At 34.3% G+C, this 19,604-nt stretch overlaps 1 protein-coding gene across 1 annotated transcript in view; it reads right to left on the reverse strand.

Annotated features, from left to right (window-relative positions):
• Positions 1-1,525: 1,525 nt before the first annotated feature.
• Nelf-A (Negative elongation factor A) overlaps positions 1,526-19,604 on the reverse strand; it is a 24,036-nt gene continuing 5,957 nt past the window's right edge. The window contains exons 6-11 of the mRNA XM_071584944.1: positions 18,253-18,525; positions 13,976-14,130; positions 11,970-12,191; positions 9,010-9,216; positions 4,678-4,777; positions 1,526-3,894 (exon numbers count right to left, since the gene is read on the reverse strand). Of these exons, the coding sequence (XP_071441045.1) occupies positions 3,707-3,894; positions 4,678-4,777; positions 9,010-9,216; positions 11,970-12,191; positions 13,976-14,130; positions 18,253-18,525 (1,145 nt within the window). The 3' untranslated portion in view covers positions 1,526-3,706. The remainder of the gene's footprint in view (positions 3,895-4,677; positions 4,778-9,009; positions 9,217-11,969; positions 12,192-13,975; positions 14,131-18,252; positions 18,526-19,604) is intronic.

The raw sequence follows: 19,604 nt of genomic DNA on the forward strand, positions 1-19,604 counted from the left end.
CAACATTCCTGTAAACAAAAATATGCACAACTAATTAGAAAGGCCTTTGTTTTCTTATTGGGTGTATATTGTCAATGACATTACTCAATGTTATTAATTCAAAAATCTCACCTTGTGCCTAAATGGCTCATCTTCTACACTTTTACATAATCTTGGCAAACTGGACATAAACAGGCTGTTCTTACTCTATTCCCAGATTAATTCAATCTTCACTACATCAGAGGGATAGGGTTGCAAGTCATTCCAATACTCTTGGAATACTCGTGTACTTTTATCTTAACTTAAAATATTAAATAAAAGTTCATCAACAATCTTATGAAGTACCTAACTTAAATGTAAGAATTAAACCTTACAACATTTCTGTTAAACAGTGCTCCAAATTCAGGCCTTCCTAGATCAATTGTAAAGAAAACATCTCTTTCATTATGAGGATAAAAAGAAAACACAGTTGTAATGCTATATCAGGTTTAAGCACTCGCCCCAAATGTAGATTTTATATTTAGATTCTTTTCAAGTCTCCCATATGTAGGTACATACAATGAAATATTTGCTATCACTTAAAGCCTATTTTACCTATTACAGAACCAACTGAATGTATGAAACAAACTTGCATATGGCATTAGGAAATTTACATAGGCACTTGTATGGCAAATGGTTACAATAAAAACAGATTTTTAATGATGTTCACAATGTTAATGACAATGTTTGGATATCACCTAGCAATTAACAGAGGAGATAAATGCTTCTACCTCTACATACAAAATACTTATAACTATCTAATCACAAAGCTTATGAAAGATGAAATTAGTGAAATTCTAAATTGTGAAGTCATGAAAAAAAGCAAACATTTGTACTAACTCTTAGCTCAGATCTTAAGATAATCACTGTTACTCCAAAAACCATTAGCAAAAGTTTAATGACTAGACACAAACATAGGCATGTATAAGAGGATTGAGTCTTAAAAAAATGAGCATCAGGGGTAGTTGTAATGCATTAAAAATATCATTTCAAAGAAAAAAAACTTTCTGTAAACTGTACTGTGCAAATATCCAATGCTAACTTACACCATCACCATTCAATATATAAAAATATGTATTATATACATAGCCAAAATATAAGTAGTAGTAATTGGAATCCATCAGTTTAAAAAATATCCTACCATGAATTCAAGCAAATAACAAAGGGAAATTATGCTCAATGAGTCAATTATGTTCGAATGTTTAAACAATAATTAAATATAACATTTTATAAGATGGAGAATATCAACAAAATAATTGAAAAAGAAATCTTGGATAATGATTTTACACAGTTCAGCCTTTATACACTATGATGTATCATGTATATATGTATATATATATATATAAATATATATGTATATATATTATTTATATATGTGTATATATATATAATATATATGTATATATATATATATATATATATATATATATGTAAATGTATATATATATATATATGTATATGTAAATGTATATATATATGTATACCAACAATTACAGTAATACTCAATAGAAATTAATTTTATAATGCATACAGAAAACGGTGATATTATTCCCCTCATTCAATTATCTTATGGTTTTTAAAAGATAAATTGTACAACTACTTTGACCACTGTGCATAATTAATATTTTCACAAAATCAAAGTTTCACAATGAACAAACACTAATTAATGGCAACAGTTTGACATGGTATAAAATCTTGTAACCAACTGAATTATCACAATTGTTTTCAATGGCAGCATGGTTTTAAAATGAATGTTGAAAGTACATTAATGGAATGACAAGGTTAACACTGATTCCAGCTCCACAAGGAAAACTTGATATCACACAAATGTAAAGGCAACTAGTGGCGATTGACATATGAACAGAAGCATTTCATGGTAGACACTTAAAAAAAATGTCACCACACGATCCAACCATAAAGCAATATCATCATAATGTAAATTATGAAATTACCTAACATTGCCAAGGCCAACTTTAACCAAATCAAGTATCATAACCTGCAAAAACAAGAGATGCTTTTAACATCGATGCCACTAAACAAAACATAAAAGGAAATATTCAATTGAACTTAAGCACACGTCAAGATGAAAGAGGCATTGAAATGCAAAAAATTATCCTACCAATCACTGAACTTGAAAGCATCGAGTTTTATCTAAATAAAATGTTTAAGTTTCATTTAACAATGACATTCTATAAACATAACGAGGCAACAACAACAAATATATCACACATTACAACTTGCACTCTCCCAACAAATGTAACATATAGAGCAAAAAAATGTCTCCATCAAACAGATGATATTTGGGCACTTAAATTTGAAGGCTTATTTCTTCAAAATATTGTTTGTTGTATTCATCCTGTGGCATGTACTGATTGGCATTTACTAAGACATTGAAATGAGTTGCCAACAACTTGGAATAATTTTTCAAACCTGAACATTTTTAAATCAAAAAAGTTGAATTTTTTAAAAATAAGAGGATTGAGGAATAGGGGAAGGAATTCCTGAGGAAGAATAGTTAGGAAGCAGAAGTGAAACAGCAAAATGCTAACTAAGATGACAAGTCCTCAAAACCTTAAAAGGACCATATGAATAGGCTAAATCATAAATAAGAAAAAATTGATTTATGATATCCACTTACATCAAGTTGTTCAGGATTGCTATAGGACAACTGCCAATTTATTATCATTTTTTACATCTGAGATCCTCTTATAATTAGTAATTGCTCATAAAGTACAAAATTAATGTAGGCAAGACTGAGTAACAGAAGGAGAAAACAAGTACAAAATGGGGATTGATTATAAGGAATGGAGTATATTATTATGGACTATTCCACAAGAGTAACACCACATGGAAATCTCACTGGCTATATCAATTACATTTGGGGTTGATTGACACTAGAAGGTTGTGGGTTGACTGATTCTAGAAGGTGGGTGGGTGTCAGCTGTTGGTTAATACTAGGCAAGTAAGAAGTTGAACACATAAAGACATTGATTATTTGTAACATTTAAATCCACTCAGCAAAAATGACATGAAAAATGGCATTATGATTTTGAGGTAAAAATACTTTTTCCTAAAAATTATGAAACAACAGATCCTGCAATGTACAGGACAGAATGACTTAAACCACAATTTGATGGGGATTTAAATGAATCACTTTCAACATTTTATATAACCATTAAGATGAGCAAATTATTTCACAAACTGTTAGTGGATGATATTTATTCTATTAAGCTGCAACAAAAGTGGTGTCACTAAGTGAGTGAGATGGTGAATTTGTAAACATGAACGAAATAATTAAACATCTGAATGATACATTAATCAAGGTAAACTCTTTGCATGCTTAGTAATGTTTGAAATGTTCACAAATTTAGCACTTAAGAAACTGCAGACAAACATGATTTGATATTGACCTAAATTAAAGAAGAAACCTTCAGTATTAAAATAAAAATATACTTATCCAATAGATACAAATAATTTTGCATGAATCCATAATTTGCGACATCATTTTCACAATAATAAATGCAATTAAGTGACAATATTTTACAATGTTGGCAGAAGATCTTTCTAGTATGCACATGCTGCCAACAGAGTATGGCATCTTAAACTTAAAAAAATAACATCATCTAAACAGATTCAGTGAACTCACTGAAAAATAGTTCTGAGTCTTATTTAGGGAAGCACTCGCATGCTACGCTGGAGCTTCTTCTTCCAACTTCCGACACTTTTTAATCCTCTTCCACTCTCCTGTATTGTAATTCATTTGGAAGTGCGTTTCAACCATCATAGTCAAGTATGTATTGTCAGGCTGCTGCACATTTTCTTGGTTTTCACTTAACTTGATGGTAACAATTTTTCCCAGATGGGGACATGGATTGTCTGGAATTTCAAGAGAGATTAATTTATAATACACAATAGAGTGAATTTCATGATAAGGGCCTGTGGTAGGTGCTATGACACCAGTCAAAAAAATATAGATGAAGAAACCAGTAGAGGTTAGCTTTCATTTATGGGAAGGAATCACCATGAGCTCATTTACCTAATTTCCTGGGGCATAAAATGTACGCATCAGCATATTAGACGCATTCTGATTTTTCAGGCTAGAATTTACGAAAAATACTGGTTGAGACATTTTTTACACGTATTTTTCATTCAAAATCAAAGGGCATTTTTCAGGAACTACTTTCAATGAAACTGTTGCTTACTACTGACTCAAAATATTATTAAACTATGCACAAAAAAATCACAAATAATAAGTTTGGAAAAATGTGTGATAACTAGCAACGCTAAGATACTAGCGTAACAACAGCTACAGACAAACTGTAGTAGCAGGCATTATATGAATCTGAGTATTCCCCTTTCCTAGTCCCTCATTATGCAAAAAGTCGCTCATTAAGTGAGCCATTTTTGGGACCAATTTTTTTGCTTGCCAGGCAAATTACTCTCTGAGTGAGCTTCTCGCTAAGCAAGGTTCCATTGTACCAGATTTTTACAGTTTAATAGTTGGTTAATGAAATCATTTTGGTATCATTTTATCATGTTGATTCATGTAACTGCCCTTCTTAATGTTCAGCAACTAAATATACTATAAATGAATCATAAAAATCTCCTACCACTACCGCAAAAAATTTAAAAATGTACAATAAAGAATAAAAACCTTACCTCTTGAACCAGCCATAAAACCAAGAATCAGAGCTTTCTCTGGTCTTGTGACCTTGTTTGCATTTCGGAACATGTCCTGGGCTTCCAAGATTTGTTCTCTCTGAAAAATGAAATCGAAGATTGGATTTGAAAAATTGAAGTTGATCAATGTCATGGAAAAAAGTAATATACATTCATTAACATAAATTCATTTATAAAACTATGTTTCAAAATTTCTTGGCATAAGGAGAATCTATTAGTAGATATAAATTTACAAGAAAAACAATCTATAACAGACAGCTCTCATCTATCAACCCATCACTAATTATGGAAAAATATATTATCCATCTTAGGAACCTAATTACTTCCTCGTTAGCTACATTTTGAATTTCATAAAGCAAAATAAATATCATTAATAAGTTCATAGCATGTCCTGCGGATATATGAATTCCATCTGTACCAAGTTCTGCACAAAAATTAACCAGGTCATTTTGTGGTTTAATTTATACTAAGAATGACTTCAATAATGGACCATGAATACCACACAACTATGTGAAAATAATTTTTTTTGGAAAATACAACAACTAATAAATAGAAGTATTTTTTTCACTGTCATGTTTGTATCTAAAATAATAAACAATTTCAGCAGAGAGATATGACTGAAAAAAAGGTCACATACAGTTCATTTTACAGTGCATATGCAGTACACGGTTGAAGTAATGGAACTTCCCATGGGTGCTGCATTTGTATTCATAATAAAACTGCACAATAAAAATATAAAACTGAAACATTTAAAATTCTTTTTTGCTCAAAATGCTAATACTCTAGAGATGCTATATTTAAGTTTCATTTGAGAATTTTTGCCAAAATCTTGGAGGCATTTACGCTTTGTCATTTTAACAACAATTTCTCCAATGTTTATGATATAGTTGCATTGCTAATAACACAAAATATTTTGATAAAATGAACACCACAATGTTCAAAATATTACACTATAAATAATGTGTGGTAGTGGTGTCATGAAATATAAAATTAGACATCCCCCTGTGTGAGGATTAATCCTTATTAACCCTCTTAGTGCTCCAGGCCAACGTACTGACTTTGAAATTTGGGCTATAAATGCCATGGCTGTAAATTACCATATATATTGGCCATTGCATAGTAAATCAAAATCATAAAAACTAAATACAAATTAAAAAAATTGTTTGATATCTCACTTTGATACAACACAAAAGAGGATTCATTCCACTTCAATAACTGTCTATTACTGGTTTTTAAAATGATCTCATTTATTTTCATAAAAGATATAATATATTCTCATTGGAAATAATAGAATTGCAAGGCCCAACCTAAAAAGGTGGCCATATATGACTTTTTAATGCACAGAATGAAACTGAAATTTAACCATTTTAATTGATAATAATGGTTGATTGAAGGTTTCATACAGGATGCTATATTTAAAAGCTACAGGCTGGACACTGCATCCAATAATGCACAGCCACACACAGAAAATGTTGTTTCCATAAATCTCATAAAAATCAATGATAAAGTGTGATTTTCATCCCCCCCTGTAATCCTCATTTAGTGCCATGTGCCTTCTTCCTGTTCTCTCATTTAAAGAGACACCTTTGTGGAAAGAATTTTTTATTCTCAGAAGTAGACTTACGCTTATTGCACATGTTTGCCCTTGCAATGGCTAACACTGACTCAATACTGTAGTCACTTCCAAGAAACTGTTACTCAGGTACATTATACAATGAGATAGTAACATAATATACAATTAAATCTTTGCAAAATAAATTATATGAATAAATAATTAATGATCATTCTTCATTGAACAGACCTGGTATTATAGGATAATATAGAATTGTGATTCCTAATACTATAGCAATGGAAAAACAAATCACAAAAAAATATTTTTCTCCTCCTTTCCAAAAAATGAACAGGAAAAATACTTCCTGGTGTCCGACCAGGCATTTAGAATGAGGGAAACTTATAAATGATAAACGTGTACAATAATGACATAGGTAGAATTACGCATTGGACATGATGACATACTCTAACATGAATGAAAGGCATATTGTACATTTTTTAAGAAAGCTGTTTTCTAAACAATTGCTTAAAAATATTAATTTCATATGCATTATGCAAGAAGAATAAAAAAATTAAAAACCAGGCTTCACAAAACATCTACCATTATACATGCTTTAGGGTCAGAATTGTCAGAGCAGATAGTAAATGGTAAATTTACTAGTTCAGGTGAACCAGGGTGGGAGAAAAAGGTTTGACTAAAGCAATTCCCAGGTTTCTTTGTAGCTGAAAAAATGGACAGAAGTAATCTTGGTTCCAAATGATAAATGAAGTGCAAAAAGGCATGTTGAGCAGTTGCTTTGGGCAAAATAAAAGTTAATTGAAAAGCTTTACTATGAAATAATTGGCAATTTCATATGGCTGAGTAGGGTTACACAATAATAAGTATACACAATAATAAGAGTAAAATGACTGAGTAGGGTTACACAAAAAGTGATATACTACCTTGATCAAAAAGTTCCCGGAATAACCACCGTGTGGCGCTCCCATCGTTCCGATTTGAGTTCTGTTTTTTTTTGTTAAATTGGTACATCTGTTGTTGATATTCCCTTTAAATCTTAATGTCATAACTTGACATTTGCAAAAGTTACGTGGCCAAGAGTACATCTATCTCTGTGTGTGTTGGCGATTTTTTACAATTGCAGAAATGGATTTAAATTTGCAACAACGAACTTGTATTAAATTTTGCGTAAAAAACGGATTTAGTGGCGCACGGACGTTGGAAATGTTGGAAAAGTGTTTCGGCAACGATTCTCTAAAAAAAACGGTCGTTTACCAGTGGCAGACCATCGACATCGAAAGTCGGTGAAAAAATTGATAAAGTAAAAGAAATGTTGGTCAATAACCGCAAATTAACCATCAGAGAAATAGCGGAGGACTTGAACATTGCCTATGGATCCGCCCAAGACATTGTGGTTAATGATTTGGGTTTCCGTCGTGTAGCAGCAAAGTTGGTGCCAAAAGACCTCAATTTCATGCAAAAAAGAGACCGTGTTGACGTCGCAAAAGACATGATTTGCGAGGCTGAATCCGATCCCACATTCATCAAAAGGATCATTACTGGAGACGAGACGTGGGTTTATGAGTACGACACGCAATCCAGACATCAGGCAAGTGAATGGCGTTCACCAAATGAGCCGAGACCAAAAAACCACGTCGTTTTCAGTCAAAAAAGAAGGCAATGCTGACGGTTTTCATGGATTATAACGGTGTAGTGCATCATTAATTTTTGCCAGAAGGCCAGACAGTAAACAAAGAGTATTATTTGGGCGTTATGAGACGTTTGCGTGAAGCAATTCGCCGAAAGAGACCAGAAATGTGGGCAGAAAACTCGTGGATTTTGCACCATGATAACGCACCGTCGCACAGTGCTATCATTATTCGTAATTTTTTGACGAAAAATGCAACAAATACCATCCAACAGCCACCGAATTCACCTGATTTGGCTCCCTGTGACTTCTTTCTGTTCAATTGAGTTAAAAAACCATTACGGGGAACGCGTTTTAGCAGCCGAGAGGAAGTAATGGAAAAATCGCAGGAAGCACTGATGGACATACCGAAAACCGAATATAAAAAATGTTTCGAGGATTGGATCAAGCGCTGGCATAAGTGTGTTGCAGTCGATGGGGATTACTTTGAAGGGGACAATATAGATTTAGATGAATAAACTTGTATTTTTAATTTTCTGAATAAATTCCGGGAAATTTTTGATCAAGGTAGTAATTCTTAAATTTTTATACTTTAATTATGATTATTTTTGCCAATCCAGGTTAACAAATTTTCACTAACAATACAGAAATAGGGGACCTGTACAATTAAAATATCATATTTTGTCACCAAAAAATATTTTAGTATGTCCAGAAATTTTGTGACACATTTGTTGCAATAATTACATTTTGCATGTGTTTGAGGCATAATAAAAGAGTGTTACTACATATAAGAACATTTCTTAGCTATATGAAATACGGTATTTAGTAATTTTGATCTTTTTACACAAAAAAGTATCTTTTTTGACACTTTATTTCATGTGCTGCCTCTGGATTGCCTACTTATGCATGGATAAATTTAAGTTTTGGTCTTCAGTCAAATGTACAAAATAGGTGCCCATTAGAGCTAATATAATGACCTATGAGAGTTGTGAACAGAAAAAATAGATTTGCTAACAAGGAGAAATGCTACCCAAAAACTACCTAATGTGAGTCCTCTGTATTAGATATGTACTAACTCATATGTATTTTGGGTATAAGATTAAAAAATTCATACCGAAAGAGCCAAACTTTTCCGCTGAGTGGTCACTGCCTGTGCACCAACAGTTGCTGGGGCAGAAACCACTGTTGTCTGAGAGGCAGGCATTGAAGGAGTTCCTGTAACTATTACGTTGGTAGCTGTCACACCAGTAGGAGGAACTGTTGTCGCCAGCTGAACAACCTGAGCTTGATTGGAAGGCTGCTGAATACATATCTGGGTTAGCTGTAAACAAATAAAGTACAAATGAGATAATCAAAGAACATATCAGGGATGGTAAAAATAAATGCTATACCCCTGGTGAATACAAAGGGGTTAAGAATGTTAGAATTTAATGACGATATTCAAGTTTAATTAAATTTGGAAAATTAGGAACACTTATAAAAAAACACTATCCCAATAATATTTATAAGTATACAGTGACAATAATGAGTAGCACATACACATGAACTCATGGTTTACAAGGATTTTATTCCCACAAGAGGGACCACATAATTACAATAAAAAATAAAAGAAAAATAAAATCTGGAATACATATAAACACTCCCAATTGTGATCAACAGTGCCCATTGCTTGTCGTAAGTGCACACACATATATTCTATTTAATTAATTCTAACTAATTTATTTATTAAGTTTCTAGGGATTTTACTCCAGCAGCTAAAAACAATAAAGAAGTACTAAAATTTAAAACTAAAGGAAAAATAAAGATTATGTAGAAGTACATACTCTTCTGTTTGAATTTCCCATGGCCAATTTTGATAATTCAATGTTAATTTAGTCAATGTTTTCTGAATAAATTTACAGCTATTAGGCATCAAATTCTATTATTTTATTCCTTCTCAAGCGAAAAAAAGCATATGACACTAACTGGAGAAGCATATGAAGTTTCTTGTTCGGATCATACTACTATGGAGTAATATTTTAAAAGACCAATCACAGTGTAACTATACACTTAAAAGTGCCTGCAGTGAGTAAATTACTTGAGTGCAGTAGGAAAAACTTATACATGGATAAAATATCATTATATGTGAACATACTGGAGAGAGGAGAAAGAACAGTAGAGGGTTGAAGAGAACAGAATGGTACCAATAAATCTAAGTGCTAACTATTTTCTCAAGTTTTTGCTTCAGGTGCTCCAGTTCATCTGAATTAGGCACTGCTCAGTAAAGAAGCAGCTTCTCCATCCAAGAGCACCTGCTGAACTTGTGAGCACATGCTCCCATACATAAAAAGAAACTTTGATCTGTCAATCCAGCACTCCTTTGTCAGTGAGATAATTCTGTAGGTTGCTCAAGTTTGCCAAAATTCATCCTATGCTGTGTGATAGGAATAGATTGGAGGGAAAGGAGGCTAATCCGCAACCTGTACATGTCTCAGACTGCTCAGGTGCGGGTGGGAAACGGGGAGTCCGGATGGGCAGTGTTAGGAAGAGGTGTGAGGCAGGGTTGCCCATTATCACCGTTGCTGTTCAACCTGTATGCAGAGGAAATGATCAAAGAGGCATGGGATGGACTTGAGGTAGGAATGAAGGTAGGCGGGGAATTCGTAAAATCAGTTAGGTTTGCTGATGACCAAGCTTTAGTTTGTCAGTCAGCCAAGGGGTTGCAAGCATTGCTGAGTGAATTGAAAATTCACTGCCACAGGTATGGGATGAAAATCAATATTAATAAAACGAAGGTTTTTCGATTTTCTAGAAAGAAAGAGGCTAAGCTAAACATTAAAATAGGAGGGCAAAAACTAGAGCAGGTAGAACAGTTTACGTATCTCGGAAGTGTTTTGGACCAACACGGTGAAAGTAGTAGGGACGTAAGGAGAAGAATTGAGTTAGGCAAAGAGGCTTTCACAAGGAGGAGGTAGTTGATGAGAGGGACGTTGAGTAAGGATGTTAAGAAAACACTCGTAAAAACTTTGATACGGAGCGTAGCTATGTACGGCGCGGAAACGTGGTCATTGAAGCAGGAGGATGGACGTAGACTTGAGGCTTTTGAAATGTGGGTGTGGAGAAGAATGGAGAAGGTGAAAAGGACAGAGAAGAAAACAAATGAGGAAGTACTTGGTATGGTGGGCGAAGAGTGGGGTTTGTTGGGAGAAATCCTATGGAGGCAGGAAAAGTGGCTGAAGGGGGGTATTGACCGGCAGCGGGATGTTGAAGACTGTAATTGAGGGGAGAATGTTAGGCAAACGAGGAAAGGGAAGGAACACCATAGGGATGTTGGACGGGATGAAGGGAGTAAGAAAGTACTCAGAGATGAAGAGGGACCTGATGCAGAGTGGGATGTTGTGTTTTGCTGGGGGTCACAAATTGTTGAATTAGTAATTTTGTCCATCCAAAAACCTACCTTAACCGGTAGGACACCTAAAAAGCTGTGTGATAGCTGAATTTATGGCTTTTGGCATACATATAAGGCTTTTGAGAGATGGAGACTATCATACTTCATTTTGATTAAACAAAAGGAACGTAGAGTGCATAAAAAAGTATTTTCTAATAGTAGATGTTAAATAGAGGGTGGTGCATTATCAAATAGTGACAAGGTGAGGGTTTTGTGCTGCATCAGAGACCAAGTATAACAAAGTGATGAAATGAGAGATTGATTTGTTGATTCCCTTCAATAGGTTCAACATACTGTTTGTCTTTGGGAGTCCACTAAAGGTTTTTTCTTTAAAATAAACATTTTACTTTAACAGTCAATTCTTAAACCCCTACTCTATATTTTCTTTATCAGTAGGGAGACTAAGAGTAACCATTCAAGTTCATTCATACCAACCATTATCTCTATCTGCGACCAATGCATAATCCACCCATGATACAATTGGGCAATGGAAAATTGGTCGTGCAATGTCAATTTAAAATTACTCTAAGTAGGTAAGAAATATACTGATTAATCAGAACTAGGCAATTGGCCAACTGACTTTTTGCTGCCTCTCTAATATGGCTTAATCTGTATCTAAAATTACATTAAATTCCACTGAAACAAACCTGCTGGTTTGGCTTAAGCTGTATCAATTGCATCTGCCCTCCAGCACCAGTTGGATTTAGAATTCCAGTGACAGTTGCTGAATTCATGGCACCACCAGGCGCTCGAGCTAGAACAGTACCAACTACGGTTCCTGCAGCAACCTTCTGCAGTCCTCCAGCTCCAACAACACCAACAGGAGTAGCCAGCAATACCCTTTGGGTTTGCTGCTGTCCAGGAGTGGCCTTGGGGACATGCACACAGGGAAAAAAGAAAAAAGCTCAAGAAATTTTTTCCGTGAATTGGACTAGAGTCAATTATGATGATATTACAAAAAGCAAAGGCATCTTCCTTAACTTTACATATTTAGGATGACCACAGTTAATATACAGACGAAAATGGTTGGGACACACATTTTCAACAAAATGTAATATTAAACAAAATACTGTTAACAAAAATTAAACTTTTCTTTTGATTAGCAAATATGATTCATTATAATTTAAATCTGATTTTGACAGCAAGAATGAGTTCTCACTGTCATTTAGACAAGGACAAACAGCTTTGTTACCACTGATTATCTTATCAATGCTCTTCTAAACTATGTATTATGATTATGTAAAAGGGAGCACATCATATTTCTTTACACTTATATACTTCTATATATTTCATCATACATCTTTGTATTTAGCACAGGAAATGCTCCAGCTAAATCTGTCCATGGGTACTTTTCAATTCTAGAGATTGATGATATAAAAATGGAACAACAACTTGATGGCATTAAAAATACTTGCAGAGACTAATCAATCATTCTATATATTCCTCTTCCATTTTTCCCTACTCTCCCAGTCCAACTCCAGTTTTGCATGGTCTGCACATAAAATGGCTGATTTAACATTTTAAATTAAGGGCTAAATAAAAATTCTGGAACAGGTTTATTCCCATGATGGAATCTGTATTGATCCAGTGTAACAACTAAGATTTCAGGCCTCTACACTGAACAAAATAGTGAAAAATCATGATTCGTTTCAGAGACATGGACCAATGTGGACATTTCTCTATAAAAAGAAAATTTGCCAAGTATTACAAGAATGAAGAATTGCTGAAAGAGTGGTTTTTAATAGAAAGATTGTGAAATATCCCCGTGAATGGTAATTTTATAAGGGGAAAAGTACTGCACATTCTACCATATTGGAAATCAAAGACTTCACAGTGTGCCATGGTTGGTTAGATAGGTTTGAAAATAGGCACAATCTTGTATACAAGACTGTGTGAGGTGAAAGCAGAAGGGTTGACATTGTGATTAATTCGGTGGAAGGTGTCAGAATTTGATAAACTTCTTGAAGGCTCTGGCCCTCAAGATGTTTTAAATACAAACGAGACAGGGTTATTTTTGAACGGGTGCTAGGCAAAAAAACTCTTCTTAATCATAAATGCAGATGGAAGTGAGTTCAGCCACCAGGGTTTGAACACCAAAGAATCTTATGTGCGTCCTAGGTCAAATATGTAACAATTTTCCCCAATAGATTCACAGCAAATTGCAAAGATTTATTACTTCAGAAAAGGAAAATTCTGCTGCTTATTGATCAGGTCCCACTCATCCACCAAATGTACACTTGAGAAATATACAGTTAATCAAATAATATGGCAATAAAATTGAATGTACTGGATGCTTTACATTACATATCATCAGCTTATAAGCAAGTTAAGGATTCTACAATATACAATTGCTCCAGGAAGGCAGGATTTCATGTTGATTGTAAAAAAACAATTCCAGTTGATGCTATTTGTAATGATGATGCTATAAACAATGATTTAGTAACAAAGTACATGAGGTGGAAATTCTCCTTTTCCCACAATTAGCATTTTCAGAAGCATCTACATTGGATGGATTGCAACAGGAAATTATATCAGCATTTAGCAAATGTTGCCATACTTAAAATTTTATAACTAAAATGAATTATTGTGAATCAGATTTACACCTAGCACCAATAATGAATATACATAGGTTAATTCAATGTTAAATAGGTACCTGTAATGTCACTGTAGTAACCTGGGGAACATAGCTTGGCTGTGCCTGTTCTAGCATGCCACTGACAATTCTGGTTGTTGTTGGTGCGCCAGGGGTGGTGGATTCAGTCTTAATATTAGCTTCTGTAGGAGTGGTTGTTGCTGATGTGGAATCATCTGAAAAAAGATCAATTAAAATACAGACGTAGAGAAAAAATTAATGTAGAAAATATGGTACAAACAGGACTGATAAAAGTGCGCTTAAAAAAATCGAGATATGAAGAAGAATGTATTTACATGCCTAAATGGAGAATATGGAATTCTCAGAGCTAAAGAACGCAAGGGAAATGATAATGGAAAAGTACAAAAATATTTACATCAAAGCATTAAATACTGCGGACAACTTTTGATGTTGTGAAATTAATTTTTTTATTTAATATTTATTATTATTATTAAAAATACACATGTGCTGATAGACATTGTCAGGTGGCACACAAGTCCCAAATAATCGTAAAAGATAATACATAAAACCAGACTTCAACACACAAATCTCTTTAACAAAACAAGTGAATCCCCATCCCATTTACAACCATTAATCAGCAAGAAAAAAAAAGATAAATTAAAAAAAAATTAAGCTATTACATATAATACAATACACCACACATCAATCAAATTATTACATATATGCCTTACATCTATTCTTAAAAGTATACACTCTGTTAGGAAAGGGCTCGAATATTTTTGCAGGTAAGGTGTTCCACTCAACAATTGTTCTATTTAGAAAAGAAAATTTTTTTTTATTTGTTCTCTGTGCCCGGCATTTTACCTTAAATTTGTGATCATTTCTGCCTATAAAATTTGGGTTCCCTGCCTCTTTCCTAAGATCTGCCCAAGCTTTCTCCCCCTTCAAAATTCGGAACATTCCACAAAGTCTGCTTACTTTCCTTCTAGTTTCTAGAGGTTCCCAGCCTAGCGTTTCTAGCATGTCAGACACACTCTCCATCCTCCTATGCTTCCCCAGTACATATCGGGCAGCCTTTCTTTGCACCTTTTCCGGTTTTTTAATATGACCTTCTTCATGAGGGTCCCATACAAGAGAAGCGTACTCTAAAATTGGTCTTACTAGGGTCTGATAGGCCTTCTCCTTGGTTGCTCTGACGCTCCCTTTGAGGTTTCTCATCACCCAATGAAGAGTTTTGAAAGCTTTCTTATAGACGTACTCCACATTTAGTCCCCACCCTAAGTCCTTAGTTAAATATACACCTAAGTATTTGCAAGTATCACTTCTAGGAATGACATTTTCTGAGAATTTATATTCCCTATTGTTTCCATTTACCTTATTGCTAAAAGTGATGGATTTGCATTTGCTAACATTAATATCCATCCCATTTTTTGTCACCCAATCTGCCATTTTATTAATGTCCCTTTGAAGTTTGTCACGGTCTCTGTCATTTTCGACTTTCCAGTAGATAATACAGTCGTCTGCAAAAAGTCTTATCTGAGAATTAATATTTATTGGGAGATCATTTATATATATTAAAAACAAGAGCGGGCCAAGTACACTTCCTTGTGGGACTCCCGATGTTACCCTTGTTTTTTTCAGAATACACTTCTCCTAATTTGACCCTTTGTGTTCGACCTTCCATGAAATTTCTGACCCAAGAGATTACTCTTCCATGTGTGTGTAGGGGCAATTGGCCCATCTTAAGCATTAGGCGATCGTGGTCAACTTTGTCAAAGGCTTTTGACAGGTCGACTATTATAGCATCCACTTCTATTCCCGCATCCATAGAGTCGAACATTTCTTGGCAGAACCCTAATAGCTGAGTTTCGCAAGAGTGCCCTTTTCTAAAACCGTATTGGCGACTATACAACCAATTCTCACTCTCCCACAATTTCCAGGGATAATCAGCCATTATCTTTTCTAATAGCTTGCATACAACTGATGTCAAGCTTACCGGTCTATAATTATCTACTAGTGCCTTATCTCCTCCTTTGAAAATTGGCGTAACATATGCCTCCTTCCAAGCATTTGGCAGGGCATTATTGTTTAAGGTAACATTGAATAAATGATTTATATAATTTGAAACTACACTACCACCCAATTTAAGCAAGTCAATTGAGATACCATCCAGCCCTTTTGATTTATTTGCCCTCATTTTCATAATTTTTTTAATAAATTTCTGCGCTCGTCGTTTTAATACTTTTGGTATTTAATATTTTTTCGCCTCCTAGTTGACTCAGAGATGTATCTACAGGATCCTTTTTATTAACCATAACCTTAAATACACTTGCATACCAATTATTAAACGCATTAGCCTTTTCCTTATCATCAACGATTAGTGTTCCATCCTCTTTTTTTAAAGCTGCTATGTTTTCCCTGTTGTCTTTCCTCCTCCGGAGGTACTTGTAAAATTTATTTCCATTATCTATCCCGATTATTTTCTGCAAAAAACTATCTTTGGCTATTTTCTTTTCTCTATACAATTCACGAACTAATTTTTTGTAAATTATGAGCCATTCCGGCTCTCATTCCGTTTTTCGTGAATCACTCTCAGTTTTTTCTTCAAGGATCTAATTTTGCGGTTGTAGAACTCTGGATCAGTATTTTCTTTAAGAATTTTTTCCGGGACAAATTTATTTAATCCCTCCTCCATTATCCCCTTAAATGTTTTCCAGATTTCTTCTACATTCTGCCCACCACTTACCCATTGCAAATACCTTTCCCTTAAAAAGGTCTGGAACCCTTCCCTATCACCACGTTTATATTGCCAAACTATCTTTTTGTTTACTAGCCCCTTATACTGAGCCCTCTCCCAGTTTAGATACATACGCACAGCTGAATGGTCACTTATTCCCGGAAGGACATCGACTTCCCTTACCCACTTTTTCGGTCTCACAAGTATGACGTCGAGGATGTTTCTCCCGCGCGTGGGTTTTTCCACCATTTGTACAAAACCCTCCTCATTTATAAGACGACTAACGATTTCTTGGGCCTTCCCACCCTCCACCGTGACCTCGTCTGCTGACCATTGAATACCTGGAAGGTTCAAGTCCCCCTCAAGTTTTTTTAAAGAAAGCGGAGGTATTTCAATTTTGTATTTAAAAAAAAGTACACCGGAGTTTCAAAGCCTTTAATTATATTTACAATTAGAATTTTATTAAACTTTTGAGGTGCTGGGAATAATGTAGCACGTAATAACTGCAAAATGGATAATTTGCACACAGATAATTGAGAGTTCACTGTAATTATAAGTACCTGGAACTAGCGAGAAAAATAATTCATGCAATAGAATGTATACTAACCAAAATGTTCTCATTCAAAAAAGTATATAATACTCAGATGAATTGTTACATTACCAAATATTAATTTCACGACTTAGACTGACTGACTAGTTGATAATGTAATGTAATGTCATGAAAACAATAAAAAATGCAAGTAATGATAACAAATAATTTCCTACAAATATTATAAGGAAAAATGCAGAATTTGAGATGATTCATTTACTCATAATCTGTAATTTCACATACATAAGCTGTAGTGTTCATTACTGCTTCTACCCAGGCAAATTTTCAGTCAGATTTGTGGATGATTAACTTCTATACTCAAGGATGAAGGAGAACTTTCCTTGTGAGAAACACAATATCAGATCTCAATGTCTTATTTGAAATGAAAGTACCCAATGTATGCCATAAATATCCACAGCTTATTATTGGTGGTCAAGTCTTAGATTTTTCATTAAAAAGTCAAATAAGTCACTTTTTTGATTTATCATCATGCATATTACCTAGTTTTCATTTTTTACGATGGACATATTTTTCATGTTCCTGTTTTACATTTGGGAATAATCATCGTTTCCCACATGTGATAAAACAAAGGAAACTGTGATTCAAAATCCGGCAAGGAAATCTATTCTTTTTTCATAAAAACCATTATTTCTTTTATAATCATCCATAACACCTTAAAATTAAACTTACTGGAGAATATTTGGAATGATTTGAGATTGTAATCGGAACAACAGAATTGTTTAAGGTTTGATGAAAATGCACTAACAGCAAATTAATTGTTCATTATTTCACAAGATTTTGTAAGCAACATTAATTTGAAATAAGGATTATTATGGACAGTGAATTTCACTAAGGTATGACCTACAGTTATCAGATTCTGGAGAATACCAGAGAAAGTTTTGCTATTTTGATAACAGATTAACACTGTTTATAAACGAAGACCCCCACATTCAGTAATTTTTTCTGGCACTATATGTGACCATTGCGATTGTAAACCTTTTAATAAATTACCTGGTGTGGAAGACGAAGGAGTGGCTGGTAGTATGGGCTGTGGTGTGGAGGGTGGAGCATAAGAGGCAGGTGGAGGAGCTGGAGTCGGAGGATTAGTTGCTGTGAGACCAACTGCATAGTCAGGAGTGGCGCCTGGCTGTTGTACTCTCCCAGATGCCGAAGGAGAAGTGGTGGGCGAAGTGACTTCAATTACCCCACCAGCTGCCGATGCTGGGGATGTTGCTGACACTTGACCAGCTTGTGCCTCAGATGCCTTTTTGGCCTCCTCAAGCTCTGCGAAGGATACAGATTATGGAAAGGTAATGTCAGTAATCCAATGAAATTGGAATTAAAATTATTTTACATCATGTGCTCACCAAGGAGAGAAGTTTATTAGCTTCATGACCTAAATCTGCCCAACTGAAACCCATAATTTATTCATTAATGTACTATTTGTTTCACCTTATTTTTTTTACGCTGGTAGAATATAAGATTGGTATTACCTTTGAACATTGTACCTCCTTTTTTAAGTACGTACAACTACATTGATGATTAAAGAAAATTTAAGGGGGAGGAAAGCTTGAAATGAAAATCGGTAAATGATTTAAAAAATAATAATATCCTTAAGTTTATGAGATCACTTGACATCGAACTCATCAGTAATAAACTCATTCCATTGACACATTAAAGAAAATGAACTCTCAACAGAATCACTGATCCGGGTTCAAATGCTGGTCAAGGCGAATGATTTCTATACTCTGACATTGTTGCATTGCAATGCACACATAGCAGATGAATCCATCAAAAGTTACTGTCATGAAATCTAAGAGGATGAGGAAAACAATAAGAAAAGAGATGATGCATAAAAACATCTGAGATGCTAATAGCAAAAAGATTACATTCACAGATTGTCATAAAAAACTCATTAACACCATAATCCATCTTGCTTTTTATCAGATGACACAGTTTTATTTTAAATGGGGTGGGAGAAATAGTTGATTTATTTGAATTCGGAGGTTAATTGTGAACTTGGGAAGCAGAATAGTGAGGAACTTGCATTTAGAAGGATATCTCTCTCTCATGGGTCACATAGTCATAGAAACTATAGTCAGCAAAAAAAACTACAAGGTTAATAGGCAAAGAAAGAGTGTAAGTCATTAATAAATCAAACAATTAGGAGGGGCCACAGAAATGATTCCAGTGGAACACTGCAACTAACTTCAAGAGGCACTGAACTGAAGTTGCTTGAATCTTAATCAAACAATTTTTTGTCGATTTGATAGATATGACATAGCCATAAACAGGCCTATGCTTATCAATTTTTTTTAACAATACTGAGAGATCAATTTTATCAAAAGCTTAGAAGATCACAG

This window comes from Hetaerina americana, unplaced genomic scaffold, assembly GCF_022747635.1.
Source record: "Hetaerina americana unplaced genomic scaffold, ioHetAmer1.1.p SCAF_2, whole genome shotgun sequence".
NCBI classification, from domain to species: Eukaryota; Metazoa; Arthropoda; class Insecta; order Odonata; family Calopterygidae; genus Hetaerina; species Hetaerina americana.